The sequence below is a fragment of the Tauraco erythrolophus genome, chromosome 6 (genome assembly GCF_009769465.1).
Source record: "Tauraco erythrolophus isolate bTauEry1 chromosome 6, bTauEry1.pri, whole genome shotgun sequence".
NCBI classification, from domain to species: Eukaryota; Metazoa; Chordata; class Aves; order Musophagiformes; family Musophagidae; genus Tauraco; species Tauraco erythrolophus.
The window spans coordinates 37,459,234-37,481,742 of record NC_141470.1 but is presented as its reverse complement, the minus strand read 5'-3'; the positions used below and the strand labels follow the sequence as shown (position 1 = coordinate 37,481,742).

The 22,509-nt window shown below is 34.0% G+C and overlaps 1 protein-coding gene across 4 annotated transcripts in view; it reads right to left on the bottom strand.

The window, feature by feature from the left end:
* FMN1 (formin 1) overlaps nucleotides 1-22,509 on the bottom strand; it is a 180,016-nt gene that overhangs the window by 47,121 nt on the left and 110,386 nt on the right. For all 4 annotated transcript variants that reach the window (XM_086613529.1, XM_086613530.1, XM_086613531.1 and 1 more), the window contains 6 exons: nucleotides 16,805-16,866; nucleotides 15,934-16,022; nucleotides 11,147-11,276; nucleotides 9,620-9,766; nucleotides 6,011-6,070; nucleotides 3,687-3,807 (listed from right to left, as the gene is read on the bottom strand). In XM_086613529.1, coding sequence (XP_086469655.1) covers nucleotides 3,687-3,807; nucleotides 6,011-6,070; nucleotides 9,620-9,766; nucleotides 11,147-11,276; nucleotides 15,934-16,022; nucleotides 16,805-16,866 — 609 coding nt within the window. The remainder of the gene's footprint in view (nucleotides 1-3,686; nucleotides 3,808-6,010; nucleotides 6,071-9,619; nucleotides 9,767-11,146; nucleotides 11,277-15,933; nucleotides 16,023-16,804; nucleotides 16,867-22,509) is intronic.

The window sequence follows — 22,509 nt, the reverse complement described above, 5'->3', positions numbered from 1 at the left end:
CAGGTCTCCTGGAGCACTGAAATCCAACTGATTATTATAGGTAGTTGATCCATGAAATCTTGTTTCTATTTTAGATTAAATTATTTTCTTTCAGTCATGTATATGTGCAAGTAAACACCTACATATATATTCATATACACTCGGTTAAGTCAGTAAAAATTTAAAACATATAAACAGTACTGAAAAAATATTAGTTTGAAAATGGCAACTAATATCTCTACTGGTGGTCATGAAAGAATGTGAAAGCAAAAGGTATGTGAATTTTCAACAGGACCGGAACGTTACAATCTCATAGGAAATTTAACTAATTATTGAGAAATAAAGGTGTGGCTCTTAAAAGTATTCAGAGTAGACCTACCTTGGTTTCCATTTTTAACCATTCAGTAAGTATTTTGGCTCTTTTAGTTGTTAAGGTCAAGAATACTAAGAAGCTATAATGAACATTACAGTAAATGATATAAGGAATCCAATATTCCTCTCTTTTTACTAATGGAGCAGCATTTAAAAATGTTATGAACTGTATTGCAAAGAAGAGCAGTATATGACAGTTGAAGACAATCTATAGTGCAACTAATTCGGAATAATTAAGATTGTTCATCTTTGGAAAGAGATTAATAAAATGTTCATGGAAGAACTTATTGAGTCTATTATACTTTGGTAAAATGACTTTCTTTCTAAAAATCTTCTTATGATTACATATTTCAAACACTCTTTGCTTGTTCCAGAATAAAATCAGTAAAGTGGCATTGTCCAGACTAGAAGGGAAATAATGTCTGGTCATAGGGAAAGGAAAAAGTGGAAATAATAGCCCTAGACAAGGCAAAAGATATCTTACAATCTTAAAATATTGATGCAAAGTAAAATCTTTTTTTTCCATCAATACAAAGATTAACTAGAAAGCTAATACCTGTTAAATTAAAAAAAATGTATCTGTTTATGCTACTACATAATATTTGAAAACCTTGGAAATACACTGACTGTATAGACCTGGAGTGAAAGCCTGAGCTTACAGAAAATATTTCATTTTCCCTTGACTTTAAAGTGGAACCAGACTTCACTCTAAAATTTTCATCTCACTATTTAATATTGCATTCTTTTGCACTTCTTTCCCCTTAAAAACCTACATTGAACGCATATTTTTGTTTATCATTCTTTTTGACCTAAAAATGCCCACGATTACAAACTTTGTTCTGGAATATATGTTAAAAACCTATTGGATCAAGGTTCTCAACAAATTTGTTTGAATTTTTGAGCCAACCTCTAGTCTAATTCCTTTAGACTAAAGTTAGCCTGTCCCTTTAAAGTCTAATCTGAAAGACTTCAAAATAGTAAATTGTATGGAACTCAATCTGTTTATCTGAAAAGGATGAAAGGGTTTGTTCTCCATCTAGATTTGAACTTTTGGTTCCACAATGTCTAAGTATTTCAAATAGAGGTTTACACCATTAAGACATGCCACTCATGAGAACTCAATCTTTCCTATGTTAATATCCATGGTAGAAAGATAAATGAATGCCTTGATAAACTAACAAAAAATAAATACTAAGTGACAATATTATGAAAAGCGTCTATCAAAATTGCCATTTCAGGCACAAGAGGTTATATTTATCCTTTTTTTTTTTAATCATTCTGTACCAATCTCAGGAAAAAAAGTTAAGTCACTAGCAGGAACACTAGTTTATTCCCTAATGGCACACAAGAAAAACCTTCTTTCATTTATTACCTTTGTCTCATCCCACTTCCAAGGTGATCTGCTTAAGACTACCTTAGCCAACCAAACTGTGAAATAAATCCAGTGTACCCTATAACACAGGCAGCCCCAGTTAATATTGTTCAAATTATTTACATCTGAAGGGCCGCGCCTGTCTGGATAGCTGGGCCCGACGCTTCTCTGGACTTGGTTTCTGCTACTCACATCTGTTTCAGCTTTAGACTTTCACTGGTATTCTGCCAGCAGCCACAACTTTTTAATGGCTACAATAAACTACAGAGACTCATCAAATCTTTGTTGTACGTGTTAAAATTATAACCTCTTCAATTAAAATTTTGATTTAAAAATAAACTACAGCACTATCTGAACAAATAAAATTGAATGAGAATGTTTGAAAGAGAGACAACATTTTTATAGGAATGATTGTTTGTTTGTCTAAATATAAGAGAAACTAATAACAGGAATGCTTGTTAGAATTTTGCAGCATATTTCTGAGTGATAATATACCAACATCTGAAAACATTTCCACAACCTTTTTTGTTTCAAATCCTTGCTGTCATTAACTTTATATGTTAATTGGTTTGGCTGGGTTTCAAATACATCTTTGCAAAGAAGAATTATGAAAACAACCTCAACGTAACAATTTTTCTAAAAGTTCCACAAATACCTAAGAAAACGTTTCAGAAAATAGAAAACAGCGATTACAAGAAAGCTGTAGTTTTTATGTTAAAGAGTTAGTTGAAGTGCTCAGCATTTCTTGCTTGCAGTCTGTGTCTCTAATGTAGAATAAATACGATGTGAATGTCACAGTCTCAATGCAGATCCTGCAAGACTAAGATGCATGACAGCAGGACTATGTGCTAAAAAAGTACAAGATCAGACATGGATCATGTTTCTGCACAAACTAGCCCAAAAGAGGGCAGGCCAAGGGGTTTACAGGGCCAAGTGATGAGAGGAGATAGAGCACTCACTTATGCCCGGGTCAAACAAACAACAACTGATACTTTCCTACCACTGTTATCCTTTGAAACTACCCTAAAGAAGGCAGTGACCTAATCCAGCAATTTCTAACTGTAAGGATAAATTATTTTGTAATGGTTTGCATTGCCTTACATTGAAAAAACTTTTAAACAATCATCTTGTTCATCTTAAAAGACTCTTCCATTTTGATGCAGAGATGTAAATGTAAATGGAGAAGTTTTTATAGGCTTTTATGCAGATTCTCTCCCTAAACTCCATTTTCTACACAAAACTGCTTCAGGAAAAGTAGCAACTTTTCCTTAAAAAAAAAGACAGGCTTAACATATTGAGTCATCATTTGCTGGATTTATTTTAGAAAGTCATATGGAGCACAAAATAAAAATGAAACTGCTTGGAACACTTAGAGAACAACTCTTCCTACTTTATTTCCACTCAGTACCTTGATTGATAGATGAGTTGGGTTTCTGAGCCCCTCTTTATAATAAACATTTTTAAATGTTTATTTTATGTCCCAGGGTGAAAATATTTTGAGCTGGAGCTTTAAATTTCCCTTTGCTGTGCCTTGGCAAGCTGTGTTTTATTTCTACATTAATAGCATTCAACTCTTTTTTGTAGCTGTTAATTTGTTGTTATACCAGGACTGAAGAAAATATTTATGTTATGGAACTAACAGATATCTAAATTTAAACACAGAGTTCTGGAGAAGCCAGAGGAAAATTCACACATATCTAAAGAAAATTTCAGAAAGATTTCTTTAAGGGTCTGTCAACTGTAAAAGGGAAAATTACTTTTCAGTATCTTTACTTTCATTTTTATTAAGTCATGAGTTTGATTTTTTTTTCTTTCTAATTTATGGGAGTAATTTGTGCCACAGTGTAAAAACTCTAAATGAATCAACACTATAAACCTAATTAGCAATAAGAAACCCCCATAAAGGTCACATTTTAAATGGCACTTTTTTTTTAGCAGAACAAATGTGAAAGTTCCCAGTTACCTTCTAGATCTCTCTTCAGTTTCCTTAAGTCTTTTATTAGGTCTTCAAACTTAACTTGGGAGGCCTGGAAAAAATCCTGTGGTTCTGGTAAAGGAAAAATACTCTTGTCTGTTCCTGCTTCCTAAACAAACAAACAAACAAACAAACGGGCCACTATAAAAATTGAACGCATTTGCAGTGAAATAAATTACTTTTTTTGAAACGCCATCTATGAAACACTGTTATAAAACTGCAAAAATAATATATTTTAAATCATTCTTGCTAAAATCACATATATATCATTCAAGATGAAATACTGACCATTCTGACTGTTGAAACTTCTTTTTAGATGTTGCAAAGCAAACTATGCTCAATTTAAACTATGAAACAGTATTAAGTTCACAACATTTCAGTTCAGTTTATATTAGTAAAGGTTTAGATAAGGGATTAGAAGTTTCTTAAATACAGGTAACATGAATGCCTGTTTTAATGCAACAAGTGATCTTACGCCAGAAGTTTGTGGTTTCGCTCTCTCCCAATTAATTAAATGTACACACACTTTATAAGCATAAATTGAAAACAATATTTATATATTCCCTGAAGTATTTTATACAGATAAAAATATACAGTTGAAGGTTTATGCGGCTAAATAAATCACATAGGTTAATGTCTGTATGAAACTGCTAAGCATATACCTTATTTTTAGCACAGTAAGAAAAAAAATTAGAAGTAAACCAAACCAAAACAAAAAAAAAAATCTTACAAGGTTCAAAGCAGTATCTCCAGTGGGAATTTAGGAAGTAAAGTATATAAATGCTGTTAATATGACATCACTGTGTATAAGCATATACTAGTGAGTTTAAAATACTACTGGTGTACAGTTTTCACTATGTAATAAAGGAAAACTCATAGACTGGAAAACTGTTTTTGAACAGGGAAAAAATAATTTTATTATTGTAAAGATATGAACATTCAGGAGGAAAAAAGTATAATGGATGACAGTTACACTGTGTCCAATTCTTCCCAAGGAAGATAAACTGTTGTGTTTTACAAAATTCTCTTAAGTAAAATTACAGTAAAGTAGAAAGTCTGCAAAAATACTAAATATATGAATTAGAAAGCATTAGCTTCAGTATTATTAAAAAAGGAGAAAAGAATACATATGTCAATACCCTGAGAACTGAGAAATATTACAGGCTAGACAAAGTTGCTTTTGTTATGAGGCTTTTCACAAGATGGGTACTTAGGTTAAAGTAAGGACACTCTATTTCCTTGCTCCAAACAAACAAACAAACAAAGCCTCCCCCCAAAAAAAAAACCCAAACAAGTATAGATCAACATATCTGCTAGTTTTTTATCTCCTCTACATTTCAGCCCCAGGAGCTGTTACACAGGCTCCTGACATATAGACATAGAGATGACAGAATCATAGAATAGTTTCGTTTGGAAGGGGACCTTTAAAGTTCATCTGGTCCAACTGCCCTGCCATGGGCAGGGAAATGTCTTCATTCACTTTAGTCTTCACTTACTTCAGTCTTATTCCTCGAAAAAATACTCCTGACTACTAACTCATCAATTCAACATCCTTACACAAAAATTTGAAGAAAAAAAAAAAAAAAAGAAGAAAAAAGAAAAAAAGGAGAAAGAAAAAATTATTTGTATTCAACTAGACACAGGGTTGTAAAAAATTACACTAGTCTTAGATTCAAAGATTAGGTAAAGGCATCATCTTAATCTCAAAAATAAGCAATTACATACTTCAACTCTATTAATAGTAACATTTTCATTTAAAAGACAATAGTTCACATTTTCCACTCAAAAAATTTAGGCACTGCTGATACCCATCAAAAAGCCTCATAAATGTAACTCGCTCAAGGCAGCAGTCATACCTCTTCGCACCTTTTCAACCTTTAGCTTCATCCCAATCAGTTAACTCACCTATCTTAAAATGTCAACCTGTCTTTCCATTCTGTCGCGCGAGAGAAATCATGCTTCTGTCTTCCATTATTACCACATCAGAATAAGATTTACAACACTACAGTAACCAGGATGTAGAAGACCAGACTGGAGTGACCACCTGTCCTGTCTGCAACAGCCACAGGTAATTGCCCGCAGTGGTTAGTTCAATAGTTAATATAAAGTTTTCCAAAGCCTTATCATAAAACCTATAGCAATCTTCAGACCTGTTGAGGTCCACAGCTATCATAAGAAAGCAAAAGAAATGGATTTTATTTTTCCATTAGAGGTACTGTGTTCAGATTTTTAAAAAGCTAATACAAACTCTTTTACAGTATCTTAAAGAAACCTACTTTTGGAGAAGTTGATTCAGCAAATCAATCTTTTACCTTATCACAATGGCGCAGGTAATACATGACGACATAATCCACAAGATTAATACCATTATCCTAGGAAAAAATAAATAAATTATTAAAAATGTGTGACTAACACTGTCTCAAGTGAGTGAAAATTTACTCTATTTCAAAATAAATATATTATTATTTTATATTGCTGAGAGAAATAGTACTCACAATATCTTCAGCCTTAACATTACTGACCAAAAAAATAAATCTTTTATAACACAGGCTTGACCACACCACCACGGGACCTAGAGCTTCTTTTGGTTCTAAATACTAGGTAAGAAAAATTGCATTATAAGAAGCTGTCCTCCTACGTTTTTTTAACAATACAAGGCATTACTGAATAATAATATTAACTTTGGTAATAATATTAATATGATTATTGTTGAATCTAATATTAAATATTAGCCTCCTCAGATACATAAAGGTTAACTGAATTTCTTGATTACTCTAGTCTCAATTCAACAATAATGAAGATCTGAAAGACGCATAGATATTTTCCATATTTTACTCCAAACATCAAACCAGACAGTCTGTACCTAACAAGTATATTTCATGCTCTGTTGCCTTACAAATATGAATTTTAATACTCATTTTGTGGAATCACCATTTCCACAGTCCTGCATACGACAACTGTATGCAACATCATTTTATTTTGTTACATGTCATTGGGTCAGCATAGACCAGATGAACTGAAGGAAAAGCATAAAACTGTGACTTACACATTACAGTACCATTCGACAACATAAAAGAATCCTAATACAAGGAATTATATGTGGAATGTCTTTGAAGATTTTTTTGATGTGTCTTCATATTGCATATTGACTGGTATCAGGACAAACATTTGCATGCGAACAGTATCTGACCTCCTGTACAGACCTGCCTCATCTATATTAGAGCCTGTAGCACATTATATTTTATTAATATCATACACCAGCAAAATTCTTAACTAAGCAAGTCATTGCTGTCATGCAGACAAAGCCCTTTTGCTTGTATAGCGGTCTTAGAAGACATTGCTAGCAAGTCATGTGGCAAAAAGGAACTGAGGTGACTCATGAACACTTTATTGACCTTTCAGAGTAAAATACATCTGTTATTCTATTTTCTATATGTTAAACTATCAAGCCTGTTACTTTGGTTTAAAGAGTATTTCCACAAGACAAAACACAGAGATTTTGAAGTAGTGAGCTACATTTAAAAAAAAAAAAAATCTCTATATCAAGTAACTTTCTAGGCTCATGTGAAAACAAATGACTTATATGAAGTAAGAGATATTTAACATTGACTTTTTACCTTAGCTGCTGGAATTCAGATTACCTAGACGTAATATCGCTTGCTGGCAATTCCCAAAAATGGAATAACAGGACACAGGAAGGATACCTTAGTGTTCAAATATTCAAGACCTTGCATTCTTCCTTGCAAGTACGGTCTACCAATTATCTCGGAGGTTTCATGTCTGCCTGTAACAGCTGGTCCCTTTGAGTTTTTATGCATTTTGGAGATTAGTCTAAACTAATAATATATTTATTTTGGCTACCAGGAAACTGTAAATACTGTAATTTTTTAGCTTGTTTTGCTAAGGAACAAGTCTTACACAATTATTCTGTACATCCGTCGCTCCTTTCCATAACTCATAATTTTGGAACGCGTTGGCTAAATTCAGCCAAATTGGAATGTCCCAGAGATAAATAAATTCTTACAAGTCTATGGTTAGATAGAAGAGCAAGACTTAAATTAGTACTTCTACTGAGAAAAGTCAGGCAAGGCTCAGTTGTTTTATATTTTTCTTCATGGCAGTTGGCCAATCAATGAACACCTAAGTACTGGGAAACTTGGCCTAGTTTAGCTGCAGCTTGTACTGTGTCTTGTCCATGGAGTAGGACTGGAAGAAAAGTGGTCATAGGGAACAGCTGAACCATTGCAGTGAAGAGGAAAGTAAGAATCAGAATCATAGAATCATTTAGGTTGGAAAAGATCTTTAGGATCATGGAGTCCAACTGTTAACTAACACTGCCAAGTCCACCACTAAACCATGTCCCTAAGCACCACATCTACACATCTTTTAAATACCTCCAGGGATGGTGACTCAACCACTTCCCTGGGAAGCCTGTTCCAATGCTTGGTAACCCTTTCAGTGAAGAAATTTTTCCTAATATCCAATCTAAATCTCCCCTGGCACAACCTGAGGCTGCTTCCTCTCATCCTATCACTTGTTACTTGGCAAAAGAGACCGACACCCACCTTGCCACAACCTCCTTTATGGTAGTTGTAGAGAGTGATAAGGTCTCCCCTCAGCCTCCTTTTCTCCAGACTAAAGAACTCCAGTTCCCCCAGCCACTCCCCATAAGACTTGTGTTCTAGATCCTTCAACGGGCTTTGTTGCCCTTCTTTGGACACACTCCAGCACCTCAATGTCTTTAGGAGAAAAAGGACTGAAATCCATTGGAAAAACTTTCATTAATACAGTTGCTCACTGAACAATTAATTAAACATGCTTTTATACTTTGTTAGTGATGGTATTCACAAGTAAAATAAAAAGCTTTCTGTTTTCCTGATATTGCCTATCTCACAAATACATTCCTGTGTACATGAAGCATAACTGGAAACAAAAGCTTAAAATCTACCTTTCTTATAATTCAAGACAGCACTTAATGAAGGAGAAGAGGAAGAACATGAAAGAATGTGTTTTTTTCTCACCCTTCAAATCTGCAACAGCACCAGCAGAAAATACCTCCAATTCTTTGCTGCTTCATATATCCACATGATGCCTAGGTATGCTTTGGCAAAGAATGACTTTGAGCAGAGTTTCCATTGCCTACATTATCTAGCACCTCCTCCTCTGCCCTACTGAAACAAGGAACAAAGTAACCTCAGCTCAAAAGGTGTCCAGAGCTTGCTCAAGCCTGACTTTGATCCCAGCATGACTAAACAAAAACGTGATAGTGGTTCCCAATTTTTGACAAAATAATTTAATGCCATCTATAAGCATTTTCTCATGCATGTCATTCAGAATTTAAGCCCTACATCCATTTCACTGTCAATTAAAAAAAAAAAAAAAGATTGAAAATACCTTGTTGGTTCTGACACACCTCTTTGAAGAGGATTAAAATCCTAGATATTATATACTTATATCCTTTATGTATAATTCCTCAGTGTATATGCTACATTGAACCTTTACTGATATTTTGGTTTAAATTTGATTTTTAAAACATTTTTACTCACATAGAGCTACCTTAAGAGCAAGAAAAAAGAATGGTGACACTTACTGGAGAAGACTTCAGCAGTCTGTGCCTTCTCACCTCTCTCTAACCTACTGTAATTAAGTCCTTACTACTAAAAGAGACACACAGAAGTTCTTGCGCAAGATAATTATCCTAGTAGTATTGAATATAAGAAACTGGAGATTATGGAAATATGCACATGTGCAGAAGAAGGAGGTGAAAAGTTGGGAGAAAAAAAAGCAAGAAAATGGTACAAAGTGGCTTGCTCTTTCAAGCAAGAATGGTAAGCAATAAGAAAAGATTAACTTTTGATAGATGATGGAACAAGAAAAGATCACTTGAGAAAAATTATCTTTAATTAAAAATGAGTACTTACTCTGCTTTTGACATCCTTTAGTTTGGGGAGTATTTCCAAACCAAATCCATCAGCTTGACCTCGGGTCCTATTCCCACCATTCATATAATTTCCAAAAGCCAGAATCAAACCTAAAATTTCCTTTACGCTTGTCATGTTCAGCAAAGCCTGGAAAATGGATACTAGTCTGTAACTTCCATTGGCACAAAAATTCTAATTGTTAATATAAAAAAGCTTTTTTTATTTCATTTTTGAGGTTTTGTTTCTTGTGCGTTTTTACCACTGCAGGGAAAGGAAGCTAAAACTGGTACAAGAATCAAACATTTAAAAGAAACATTTACTAGGCTGTATCTGCCTAAGATACTATATTTAACTTAACCCATATGAAGCAAATTATATGGAATCATATACTATGTAGATGACAAAATGATTAATGGAAGAAGATCACTACATATTCTTAAAAAATTTACACACGAGGTAGTTTATCGTAAGTTTGCATAACGCACAGTCAAATGGAGATGCTGCCATCAGGTTAGAGTCAGACTGTCATATTCAGTCTGCTTCTCATTTGTCTTGGTGCTCTGGAAATTCACATTTCTGGACCATACTTGATGCAGATATATCAGGGCTAAGGATTAAATTACTATACCTCAAAACAGAAAAGAAATCTAGAAACATAGTGGAGAACAAATAAATTATTTACGTTTACATATAAGGATATCTGTCTTGTTAATTGAGAATCTGAGGCCACAGGCCTAATGTAGCCTTATACTACACATTGGATAAATCAATTGTACTGTGAGCTCTTCATAAGTAAACTGAGGGTAATAACTTTCCCTATCTCATACAAAACCAATTCCTTATTTATGTCTCCTTTGGAAAGGAAACACTACGTAACTTTTTATTGTTAGAATACACAAAGAAATCCAAAGGGGCAGAGCATGGGTACTTTGTGGCACGAAAGATAATCTTCAAATTGGGAAAAAAAAAAATACTGTCATGGGTAGGATTTTATACCTTTAGGTCACTATTTAATTTCTCTTTTAATGCTTATTTAATTCTACTTTTCACGTTTTATTTGTTACAATTTAAAAATCTTGTAATTAGTCATTCAGAAATTTTAGGCAAAGCTTTGTACTAAAAAATGTGCTGCATCAGGGTTAACGGAAATGTATAGATACTGGGGGAAAGTAATAAGCTAACGAATATGATAGGCATCTATTGCTGATGGCATCAACCTATACTAAGCTAGTTCGATATTTAATTTCTATTTTGTGGAAATTATGTATTACTCAATGTGCAAGTTAAGAAAAATCTGCCATTCAAATAAAAACAAATTGTCCTATGTAGATCATAGGGCATCACACACAAATCACCTTCCCTCTTTGCTCCTCCTTTTGTTCTTATAAGAAGCTAAAAAATAGAATATATTTTTGTTTTCCTGAAAAGCCAATAACCCGGCTTAAGGTTCATGACTTATGGTAAAAAGAGAAGCATGAATACTCTAAAATATATTTATGTTTTTATTTTGCTTTCATTAGGACTTACCTTGGAAACACGAGTTATGATATCAACTTTCCGGTGCACTGATGTTATGCCTTCAGAAAAAACTGACTGGAAGATGATACACTGAGCTCGTTCTGTGAAGTTTGGGATCTGAGATAACTCATATAAAAATCTGTGGAAAAAAAGTGTATTAATGAATCTTTATATTTCTTACGGGATACATAACGGATAAAAGCTGTACTATCGTGAAATACACATGCAATCTTTCCTACTTTGAAACAAACCTGAGAGAATTTATAATTGTTATATTCTTTAAGCTCAACGTGTTAAAAAATTCTATTAATATCAAGAAAAAGGCAAGACATTAATCATTATCACATTAATCCACTAACCCACTATCACAGCTGCATACTAATAAATGGAAGAATTATAAACCTACATCACAGGTTTAAAAAAAAAAGAGAAAGGAAAGGAAAAAGCTAGAGAAACACTATCTATTTACTGTTTTCACTCATGTGTTTTTGCTTCCCTTAAAAATGTGCCCAGCAGTACAGAAAACATATTCCTACAAGGTTATTTCATAATATAAAGCGTCTGCCAAGAAATTTCTTCTGATGCTCAGCCTCAATTTTCTTTTACTAATTTGCACCACACTTCCAATTATCTAGCAGTATGTTTTATGGTAATGTACCTAGCTGTGTATCTAGCTCTAACAGACTTGCAGATTGTTTCTCTCTCTCTTCAGTCGCTGCTCAGTAAAGTTACTAATTCTTTATCTGCACTTTATCTGTCCTCATATGCACACTTTCCACATGAGTCTATTTCAGCTTTCTTCCTTTAACTGTTTGGTAAATAAAAACAAATAGAAATGTCTTCAGCAACTCTAGTTCGGATATCACAAAATGAAAGCATCCCAAAAGCATGAGTAATTCCTCCCTTTTCTTCAACTGAAAATGTAAGAGCTTGGCTACATAAACAAGAAGCTTTAACATTCCTTACAATAACAGAGTTTGCAGAATTTGCTTTGAGGGTTTTGAGTCCAGGATTTCAGTGATACACATGCTTTCTTGAAATCCAGAAACAAGTTGTCTTTTGCTCCAATATCACTTCAGAAACATTCTTGTGATCTCCTGTCTACAGATATCCTTAGATCCTCCTTAACGCAATGCCGTAAAGATTTTTCTACCTCACTGAATTATGGGAAGTCCTGTGAACCATTATTAGCTTGAATGCTTATTAAATTTATTTTAATTATTTAAGCGAATACATCTGATTTCTCCAAATTATTTCTTTTTCATAATAAATAGAATCAGTATCTTCAAATCCACTTTATAAATTTCTCATGAATGCAATGCTTTGTTGAATACATAGCGACTGTCTAAAAAAACAGCAAAATCCACCTGTGGCTGGTGTGAAATACTATGTTTTAATTGGAATATCGTTTTTTCCCTTCTTTTTCTTTCTTGCCTGATGAAAAAAATCTATTGTGAGAGAAGGATTGGAGAGGGCTGGCTCAGCTCTTACACTTAAGCAGTGGGAAAAAAAGAAATGCCAAGCTGGTATTAATAAAAATGCTTCCTATTGGGAATGAATGGTATTGCCAGGAAAAAAAAAAAAGAGGATACTTTGCACTTTGTGTGAGAGAAACAAAAGAAAGAAAAATCCAAACCGCTTCACTGAAGTTCTAACATACATACAATTTAAAAGTTTAAAAAGTCAAATGACACTTAGTTTTGCCCTCCCTTGAAAAGGGAACTATCTCCTACACTGCTGGTCATCGGAATACAATATAACTATGCTGAGAGTTAAAAGAGCATCACCATAAAAAGAAAATGTGTCCAGATTTTGGAATTCAAAGTATTCAATGTAAATATCCAGACAGAACGTTTGTAGCTGAAATCTGTCACAAAAAGGAACCCTAGTGACTACAAACGTAGCTACTAAACAGAAAGTCATGGCATGAATCTGTGGTTATCAAGGATAAACCACCAATTCAGGTGGACAAAACTCTGGAGAGAAAAGAATATTCTTAGTTGAGTCATATTTGCAATTTTAGTCTGAGAAAAGTATGATTTTGAGTTAAAGTAATGATGACATGACTGTGACACAGCTTTTTGATGGGTTTCTTATGCTACACTTCTTATGGCCGAAAGTAAACACAGACAATTTGCTGTTCATCTCTATGAGGTCCAGTTCACTCCTCTCCTGCAGGAATGGTAAATAAAAAATGCATTTACTTAAGAACTCTCTTATCCTACCAGAATCTTGTAGTAAAGGACTTGAGAGTACTTTCAAGCCATGCATATTACCATGTTGTTAGTGCAAACAAACATTCATTACCTATGGATTATCAGTTCACATTTATGTACAGTTGAAGAATATATTTAGAAATAATTTTTTTTGGAAAAAGGTGTACCTAATCCTGCAACCTTCTAAATGAGCTAGCATGATTTAAACTGAAGTCAAAGGATAGTGGTCTTTGAAAAGAAGCAAATGGCATTACTTGGACAGCAATTACCAATAGCTCACTACTTCCTGAAATCAAACTACATACAAAACAGGAAAGCTCAGTACTGTATTTTGCTACAATTTCCTTCATTAGTATTTTTTCACAGTTAACAGGACTTCACCAAGATTATATTACAACTAAAAGAGTCTTCTTGGAAACTAGCTAAAGCATCTGTATCCTGCTAGTAAAGCCCCAGATTGTGGCCAATTGTGCATATAAAACTTTATCATTTTAATGACTATCAGCATTTTAACAACTATTATCATCAAGCATAATTTGGGAGAGTATTGTCATGTTGCTGTCAAACTTACGGTTTGTATCAACAATAGCAAATTTCACATGCCAGCAAAACAAACCAAAATCACATGTGCAAGAGAGCATCAGCGATAGCACTAAAGCTCTCTATTTGTCTGCTAATCCAAGCATTTGAAAACGGCAAAGGTTTCCTTCAGACCTCAGTGAACTCACGTCAACGGCTTCATTATATGAATGCCTATTGCTAGTATTTGCAACCATTTGAGAAATGGTTTAGTTTGCGCTTTTGTTCTGATCCTCATTAAAGAAAATACGCAAGGCTTATGCCCTGTAGCAAATACTTTTAACTACACATACAAATTTTGCACTTTTGTGTCTTTAACCTTTTCTGGAGTTAATATGCATAGTATAGTTCCAACAAATCTCCAGTTCTGCATTTAGGTTGACTTAAAGGTTGACTTAGACAACAAAATCAGCAGCACCTGATCTACTGAGTTTTCAGGAAGGACATTATTTTGAAGGTCCAATAAAATTTACATAAATGCATTATCAGCAAATTGTTTCCCCCCTTGAAATAACACTTTAAAAAACCAGTTTTCTTAGTAAGTTGTCTAATAATACAGTAAAAATGCGATAATTGAGACTTGCAGAGAGAACACAGAGAAATAACTGATAAAAAGTAGCTTTTGTCTTTGACTGTCATTTCACTCTGAATGACCAGGTGTAACTTCTTTATTTAAAGTTTTTTAATTATGGAACAATGATGGCATAAATCCAACACTGCATTTAATTAAGATCAATCTCTCCATACTATAATTTAGAAAAACCAACAACCTTTTATAAATCTAGAGCTCTACAAGATTCATATTCTCCAGAACACAAAATGCATTAATATTTATTTCACTCAGACATACAGCAAAGTTTGCCAAAGATTCAAGCTCTGGAAAACATCAACTAGTCTCACAACGTATTCTTATGCCCCAAGCCAATGCAATGAAAGCCATGGATATGGGATGCAAGAACAAGCTAGTATATACACGTTACAGATATTTGTCTTCTTAAGTCTTACTCAGGAATGACAGCCACTCTTAATCAAGAGTAAGCATGATAGCCTCATCTCCCAGTATCAACCTATTCCCTAGTGGAATGTCACAAATGAGTATGTAGCTGCTCTGTGTTAGGAGAAAGAGAAAAAAAAATCCTGCTCTTCAGTGCTAGCATTTTAATGGCAAAAAAAGGTATGCAAACAATATTTCTGACATCAACCCATCATATACTATCTCTACTGTTTCAATTATTTCTCCCCCTACCCTTTCTTACACCAAAGACAGCAGAAAACACAAAAACAGACAAGAAGGAAAAGGAAGCAAAATGGCAGAGAGGCCTCAGGGCAGGAAATTGTACTATGATTAGAAGAAGAGGATGGAAGTACGAAAGGAAAAGTAGCAAAGTAGCAGAAGACAAACACCACTGGTAGGCCAATATCTGAAACCAAACGTATACACTAAAACAAAATTCAAGATTACCATTCTGCTCACAGATTCTTGCAATTTTCACATTGGTCTAAGGTTTATTACAACAGAAGGAGCAACACTTTTTTCATCCTAACAGTTGCCACTGCCCACAACAGTTGTAGGAGAAGAACTGTAGAATCAGCCTTGTAGGTCTTCAATCAGCATGACCAGAGTGTACGTGATGTCTTTGTCACAGGACTCATCCAAACTCTGTGTTGCTCTTTCAAACAGTCAACAACCAAAATCAGTCTGGCCCAGCTTACGACAGTTAATTTAGCCCTAAAAGCTCTAAGAGACGGATAAGCCTTTTACAAATGTGAGAATGGGAACAGAAATTTTTATTGATTCAAGGTTATGTATTTTATCAGTTCTAGTGGTCCAAGTTGATGGAGTAAAATCTGTCATGTCTGAAAAAAGTTATGCAATAAAGGCAAAGTTTGCATCATGCCTGAAATACACAAAAAAGTTAAAAATTAGCTACCAAAAATTATGTATCAAGATCCCTTTTAACATATCCGCAAAGGACTATAACGAAAAAAACATAATCTTACTGTTCTGGTTTATCCAGAAGCTTCAGTTCCTCTTCTTTCGAAGACTGATAATATTGCTTGATTTTTTCCAGTTCATCCTTTTGTGCTCTCTGAGTGAATTAATATAAAGTAATGAATAACTAATTAACAACAAATTAATAAATTACTAATTTTTCTGAAAAGTAACAATTGTAATTTAATTATAATTTTTATTGGGAAATATTTAGACTATGCAAAAGAATGAGGCATCAAGATCCTTGATAAATTCCTTTAGTGCCTTGTGGTGCCATTTACTACCAATGGCCACAAAGCAGAGCGTTCCTGTAGAGCACAGCGCTGTAAATGTTGCTATAGGATGCTTCTCACAGCTTAGGTTGGAGAGGTAGCTCTGATATCTCTACAGCCAAGTGTAAATGTATTCTTTGATGCAACTTCAGGGTCACACAGTTCATGAATGCTATACACTTAGCCTCCAGAGCAACTTGGGTAAGGACAGCAATGCACTCGCCTGAGTTAACTGTTTTAGCCACTTACATCTTGAATTAGAACAATTCAGCACGTTAGCACAAAACAGGCCTTAAATAAGGACAGTCTTTTTCAGGCAGCTCAGAAGAGAACACAGCTAGATGTTACACCTTTTGTTACATTTTAACTGGATTCAAAAGGCACTCCACTGTTTTAAATTTCTGACATTTAAGAACTAAGTCAGTAAAAGAAATAAGCATGTAAACAGGCATTTTTTTGTGTTACCTATTTTATTACTGTTAAATTCCCTACAGACTTTTTCTATATAATGTCTCCAGTCTAAAATGGCAACATAAAATAAAAATGTACTTATTCTTTGTCTGAAATACTATTGTGATTAACCACAGCTCTACCCCAGTTTACTTACATTTTCATATAGTGCTTCCAGTGTTTCCAGATCTACTACAGAATCATCAACGCACAGTATAGCTGTATAGAATACAATCACAAATTAGATGCTAGAAAACATATTTAAGAGTTCAATTCTGTTTCCTGAGAAATGTACTAAAGAGATCTAACCTAGCTAAAGGACATACATGTATCCATTTAATATGTTATTATTCTCAGCATCTCATTTTTGTTCTGACTTCAAGTCACAGCACTCATGCAAAAACTTACTATAAAGTCTGTTTCAGGAGAATGGAGTTTTACTTTTCCTCTCCAGTATACTCAGCAGTCAAATACATGACCTGCCAGGTACTCAGCTGATTGCACAGCTGGCCAGGCAGGAAAACATGAGAACAATTCATTCCAGACAATGAACGCACAGATTTCATGGTAGCTTAGCAGGCTGGAGAGGAAGGAGTTGTGAGTTAGGGTATTTAGGTCTCCCTATGTGCATGGGAGGTCAGGGAGATATGTAAACAGGGAGATCTGCTTGTCTCAGGGTTAGCAACCTTGGGAAGCAGACAGGTAGACAACTTGCAAGATTTGCAAGTCGCAAATTTGCAAGTACCAAAGCTTGTGCTACAGAATTTTATGATATCTTCATAGGGCAGTTCATGTTTCAGTCAGCTTTGACCACTAGAAAACCACCCATACGACAATTTCCCGAGAAATACTTTTAAATGTCACACAGAGACACCTAAAGTATACTCTTCAATGATTAATTATGCCTCATTACCAAAAATAAAAAGCCTCAAAATGTTTCCTAGCTTAGTTCCAAATGTTACTATGTTTGGAATACATATCATTAGGTGTTTCCAACATTTGCAAATCCCATTACAGTTTAGGCAATGTATTGGGACTCTTCTGAAAATTACATAGTATCGGTTCACGGTGCTTTCTACTGCTCTTTAATGTTAAATTCCAGTAAGCTAAGAGATGCACAATGGAATAGACATAACTTTGAATGTTTATTTTTTGAAACCAGCATTTCATCAAGATTCATAATGGAACTGGGCACAATTTTTGAACTCCTGACTTATGTTTAAATGTCATGGGGAACATTAATCCCAAATGAATCAAGCTTAAGGCCTCTACCAATTTTCCACATAACCAGTGACTCATCGTTAGCTAGTACCTGATAACTTTTAATTTCAACTGTATTATATTTCTTCAAAGGAAACTTGACTTCTTGTGAATTTAGAAAATTTTAAAAGCTCTTGCTGCGTTTGCAATCCATGTTTGAAAGGGGCAAGACACACATCTTTAAATAATTATTTAAAAGTTATAAGCTTTCGCCTGCTTTTCCACCTACCCATGATTTTACATTGTGAAATTAACCAGCAGGCTAGTAAATTTTCTCTGTGGCAGGCTAATTAATTTTATTAAAAGGTCCAATGACATTTAGAATGCTTTAAAATTTTGCCTGTCAATTATGATTCAATCTGTTGACATTAGACCTTGGTTAGAAGTAAAGCATTATATGGAAGATAGTATCAGTGAAAAAAAGCAGTATCTCCAAATATTTTTGTCCTATTGGAAAGATTCAAAAAAAGCTCAAGAGTGAAACCAAATATAAAGCCCAAACAACAGAGTTTGACAAAAATCTTTAGGGAAAGAAGATTTTTTTTAAAGAAAATTCATTAGGGATTGAATCTATGAGATCATATGTTGGCTCTTGCAAGACAGTTCCATGAGTTGCATTATCTTCTGCATTATCCAATGAAATCTCAAAAAAACCTAAGAGATTGGAAAAATCTATCAGAAAATTGGTTTCACAGTCCAATATATTTAATTTTTAAGATTTTAAAATATGTATATTCGGTTCAAAAACTTCCCTTTGTGGTTTCACTTTCACCCTATTTTGGAATTTTCTAAAATCTGCTTACAAGGAGAAATTTATTTGTGCAGTTATGTGGAAAAGCAACTTACTGGAGGTAATTTGAACTTGTACTAGAAATGCAAAACATGTAACTAATAAATGAGAGGAAGTAGTTTCAAAAAAAGAATACTTTCATAAGAATATCAAGATTTGTACATCTAACTGGAATTTTCAGTCAGAGATTTGTCACAAAAAGGCCTAAAATCACAAAGTGGTTTTTGAAGTTATATTTTCTCATCCATGTTTCTGTACTCAACACCAGTTCTAATAAATCAGCATTCTTTTGAAGTGACATGGTAATGTAAAAAATGTTTGATATTAAACTAATAAAACACAATCTGATAAATGAAAACATTTTTAACAGAATTAATAATAATCAGTGTTAAGAGACATCAATACAAATTATTTTCTCTTTTGGACAAGTATGTGATTGTATAAAGGTACCAAGAAAATATTTTCTGATTTACTTGCTATACAACCTGTCCTGCTATTATTGTCAGTGTCCATGCAGACAGGCTGCAGTCAAAAATCTAGCCATATTACTCAATAGAATGACAGCTGGACATCTTAGGATGTTAATGTTGGTAGAGACACATTCCCAAAAAGTCAGAGGTACAGCCAAAATCCACAGAGACTCCTTTATTTCACTTTTGTGTATTTTAGTATCTTTATCTTTGTCCTTATGTTTTTTCATCCAAACAGATCGAACTGCCATACACATTTAGCGCGGAAGACAAAAACAACAAAAAAACCCCATGTAAAATTATGAAGATTGGCTCAGTTTTTAAAAACAAAGCAGTGATTTGAAAAGCTGGAAGAAATCCCCAGATTCACAGGTGTCTTAGCATTCTTCATATTCTTAAAATACAGCATGTGCAATACCTTCACAGTATGTTGTATAAATTAACTTGAATTAGAGTAGTTGAAAAAACCCCCATTACACTAGATCAAAGAAATTAATTATTTTACTTTTTACTTAAGATTTACAAGGAACAAAAGCTTCTTAATTTTTCCCTGAAAAACAAAACCCAGTTTTATTCATAAGTATATTAACATTGTCAAAATTAATAAAAACATTGATAAGTGTTTCAAAACGCTCTTCCTGATACAGTGAACTTAACTGTGATACTTTACCACATTAAATCTCATTACATCAAGATTCACGTAAGTGTAAGTAATATAGGTGAAGTATCATAAATCTACAAAAGAGGCTCCAAAACAATAAATAGCTATTACAATATCAATCATCATTGGTGGTTTTTACTTTTATCTTGCTTTCTAGTTAGCTGTCTTCCTTACACTGTCAGTTCAGTTAGAATATTTCACCTACACCTCACAATATGTCGAAAGGAAGTAGACTCATGCTGTGAAAAGCTGGTAATTTTATTGGGTTCCTCTACCTTTAAAAAATCTGTTACTTGGCCAAGTCTGGTTTCTGAGATCCTTTTTGGCAGGGAAATTGAGGCAAACATTTTTATGTGGCCTATGGTGTCTGCTCACAACAAGAAGAATTTATATACACAAGGATCATTAGTGCAGGGTTGCACCCATTAGGATATAATAACCGTCAGCTAGGACAAAAAACAGATCAGCATCACGCATTCAAACTAACAGGCACACATAAAAATACTTGTCAGCTACATTTCACATACTAAGAGTATGTGAATATAAACTTGTACCAAGGGTTTTTAACAGACTCACTTTCTAAAAATGAATCTAACTGTAAAAATCAGATTCCCTACTGCACAGATTTTTCACATATCACTTCAGAAACGTAAATCAAAGAAAGGCTGTGAATTTAAAGCATAGTGTGTGCAGTCTACATTCAACTGTAGAACTTAGAGGTTAACTATGAAAAGATACTTCTCTCCTCTTAACAGCTTAAATATCAATAGTCTTAAGGCTGACTCTGATGTACAGCCTCAATCCAACTAAACACATTCTGGTTAAATCAGGATTTAAGTCCTGCTGACAGAGCTTACATATACTCAGCAGTATCAAAGCACTTAATAGGACAATTAAACTACGGAACATGAAGAAATCACCTTAACTGCTCCCTAATGATATAACAGAAATATGTTATTGAACTAAAAGAGCTTTCCAAAGGTACATTTATTCAACCTGGAAGTACTTCATTGTTTTATGTAGTACTTTCTGCTGAATACTGCTTGATTTCATGGGATCACGAAGCCTGTCACAGGGAAATTTAAATTAAATTGTTACTGATCTAGTCTATTAGAAAGCAACTGTTAAATACAAACCGCTACTTGGCAAACTGCCTAAAATATCTAACTGCTCTGGTTTACTTCTGATGAAAAGAATAAGTTCTAAACTTATTTAAACGCTTTCTCCAGTTGTTTAACTACCAACAACACAAAATCATTAAAATATACATTACAAGATGCACCACGGGCACAATCTGGGTGTAGAAGACTAAGAAGCTCAACTCCTGCAAGAAGTCATGAGCAAAAGACTGGCACTAATGTTAACCTACCCGCATCAGGCTGGATGCCCAAGGCATATTCACAAGACATATGTTGTGAATTTTTCCATAACAGAAAAAACTTTTAAACAAAATTGTTTCCCAAGTTCTGAGCTGGGTATGCATCTGTCTCTATACTTCATGCACAGTATGCAGTATACATAGAATGCATACATGCAATATTCTGTGTAGGTGGAAAAGTCACACACTTCGAAACAACAGTTTTTAAACCTGTACAATGTATACTTCCATCCTGCACATGGTGTAAACAAGAAATATTTCAAAGCATTTATCTTTATCCAGAAATATTTCCAAAATATAATAGAGAAAGAAACTATGAAACTATTTGCACGATATGATTAAAACACAAATCAGGATTCAGAAATCCTGAGCACACTAAGGTCTGTAGATTACAGTGCTTTGGAATAGTTTGCCTTATACACATAAAACATATTCTTTCAGATGCTAAGAAAAGTGACTGGTTAACAATAACACTGTTCTCTAAAGTTCAGATGTGGCATAAACCATAATTGCACTAAGGCAACGCAACCTATTTATATAAATTCTACGGTCTCTCATTAGAGGAAGACCACACAGAAATCCCAGGATGATTAGAACATAATATAGAATTAGAATGATTATTGGACTGATCATTAGTCTAGGTGAGTTAATCTGCTGTTCACATTCTTCCAATTACTTACTCTAATATGTTGACAACACACTTAGAGTCACAAAGCTGGAGAAGACCAATGAAGCACTTTTCAACTGGTTGACATTGTACAACAGTATCATAACTGTGTTCTTTCTAGAAAGTCATTCCCCTCCTACAATGCTACGCAAAAAATTTTTATGCAGAGTGGCATGACAGTTATTTGCATTGCTCACCATCAGAATATCATTACTGTGAGACTATAATAAAAATATATTCCACATTTGAGGAGCAATAAAAAAAAAACATAGAATGAAAAGGAATTTATAAAACCAGATTGCATGACCTAGGCTTTCTAACAAAATCCATTCTAATCTATCTGATCCCATCTAAGTGTGATCAAATACCTAATCTAATATTTTCAAAGCTTAATGTGTCTCTGCATAGATAATTTACATTGTTGGTGAACACAACATTGTAAATGTCAATGTTCCAAAGGCACAATAAACATTTCAGGTCTCCATATGTGCTATTACAGGTTGGCCAGCTCTACTCTGATTTAAAAAATTTAGTCCAAGACATTAGATTTAATTGCTTAGAATCTAGGAAAGAAAAAAATTACTAAATTAGCATTAGAAATAGTGTTAATGTCAATGATCAGTATGAAATTCTCTC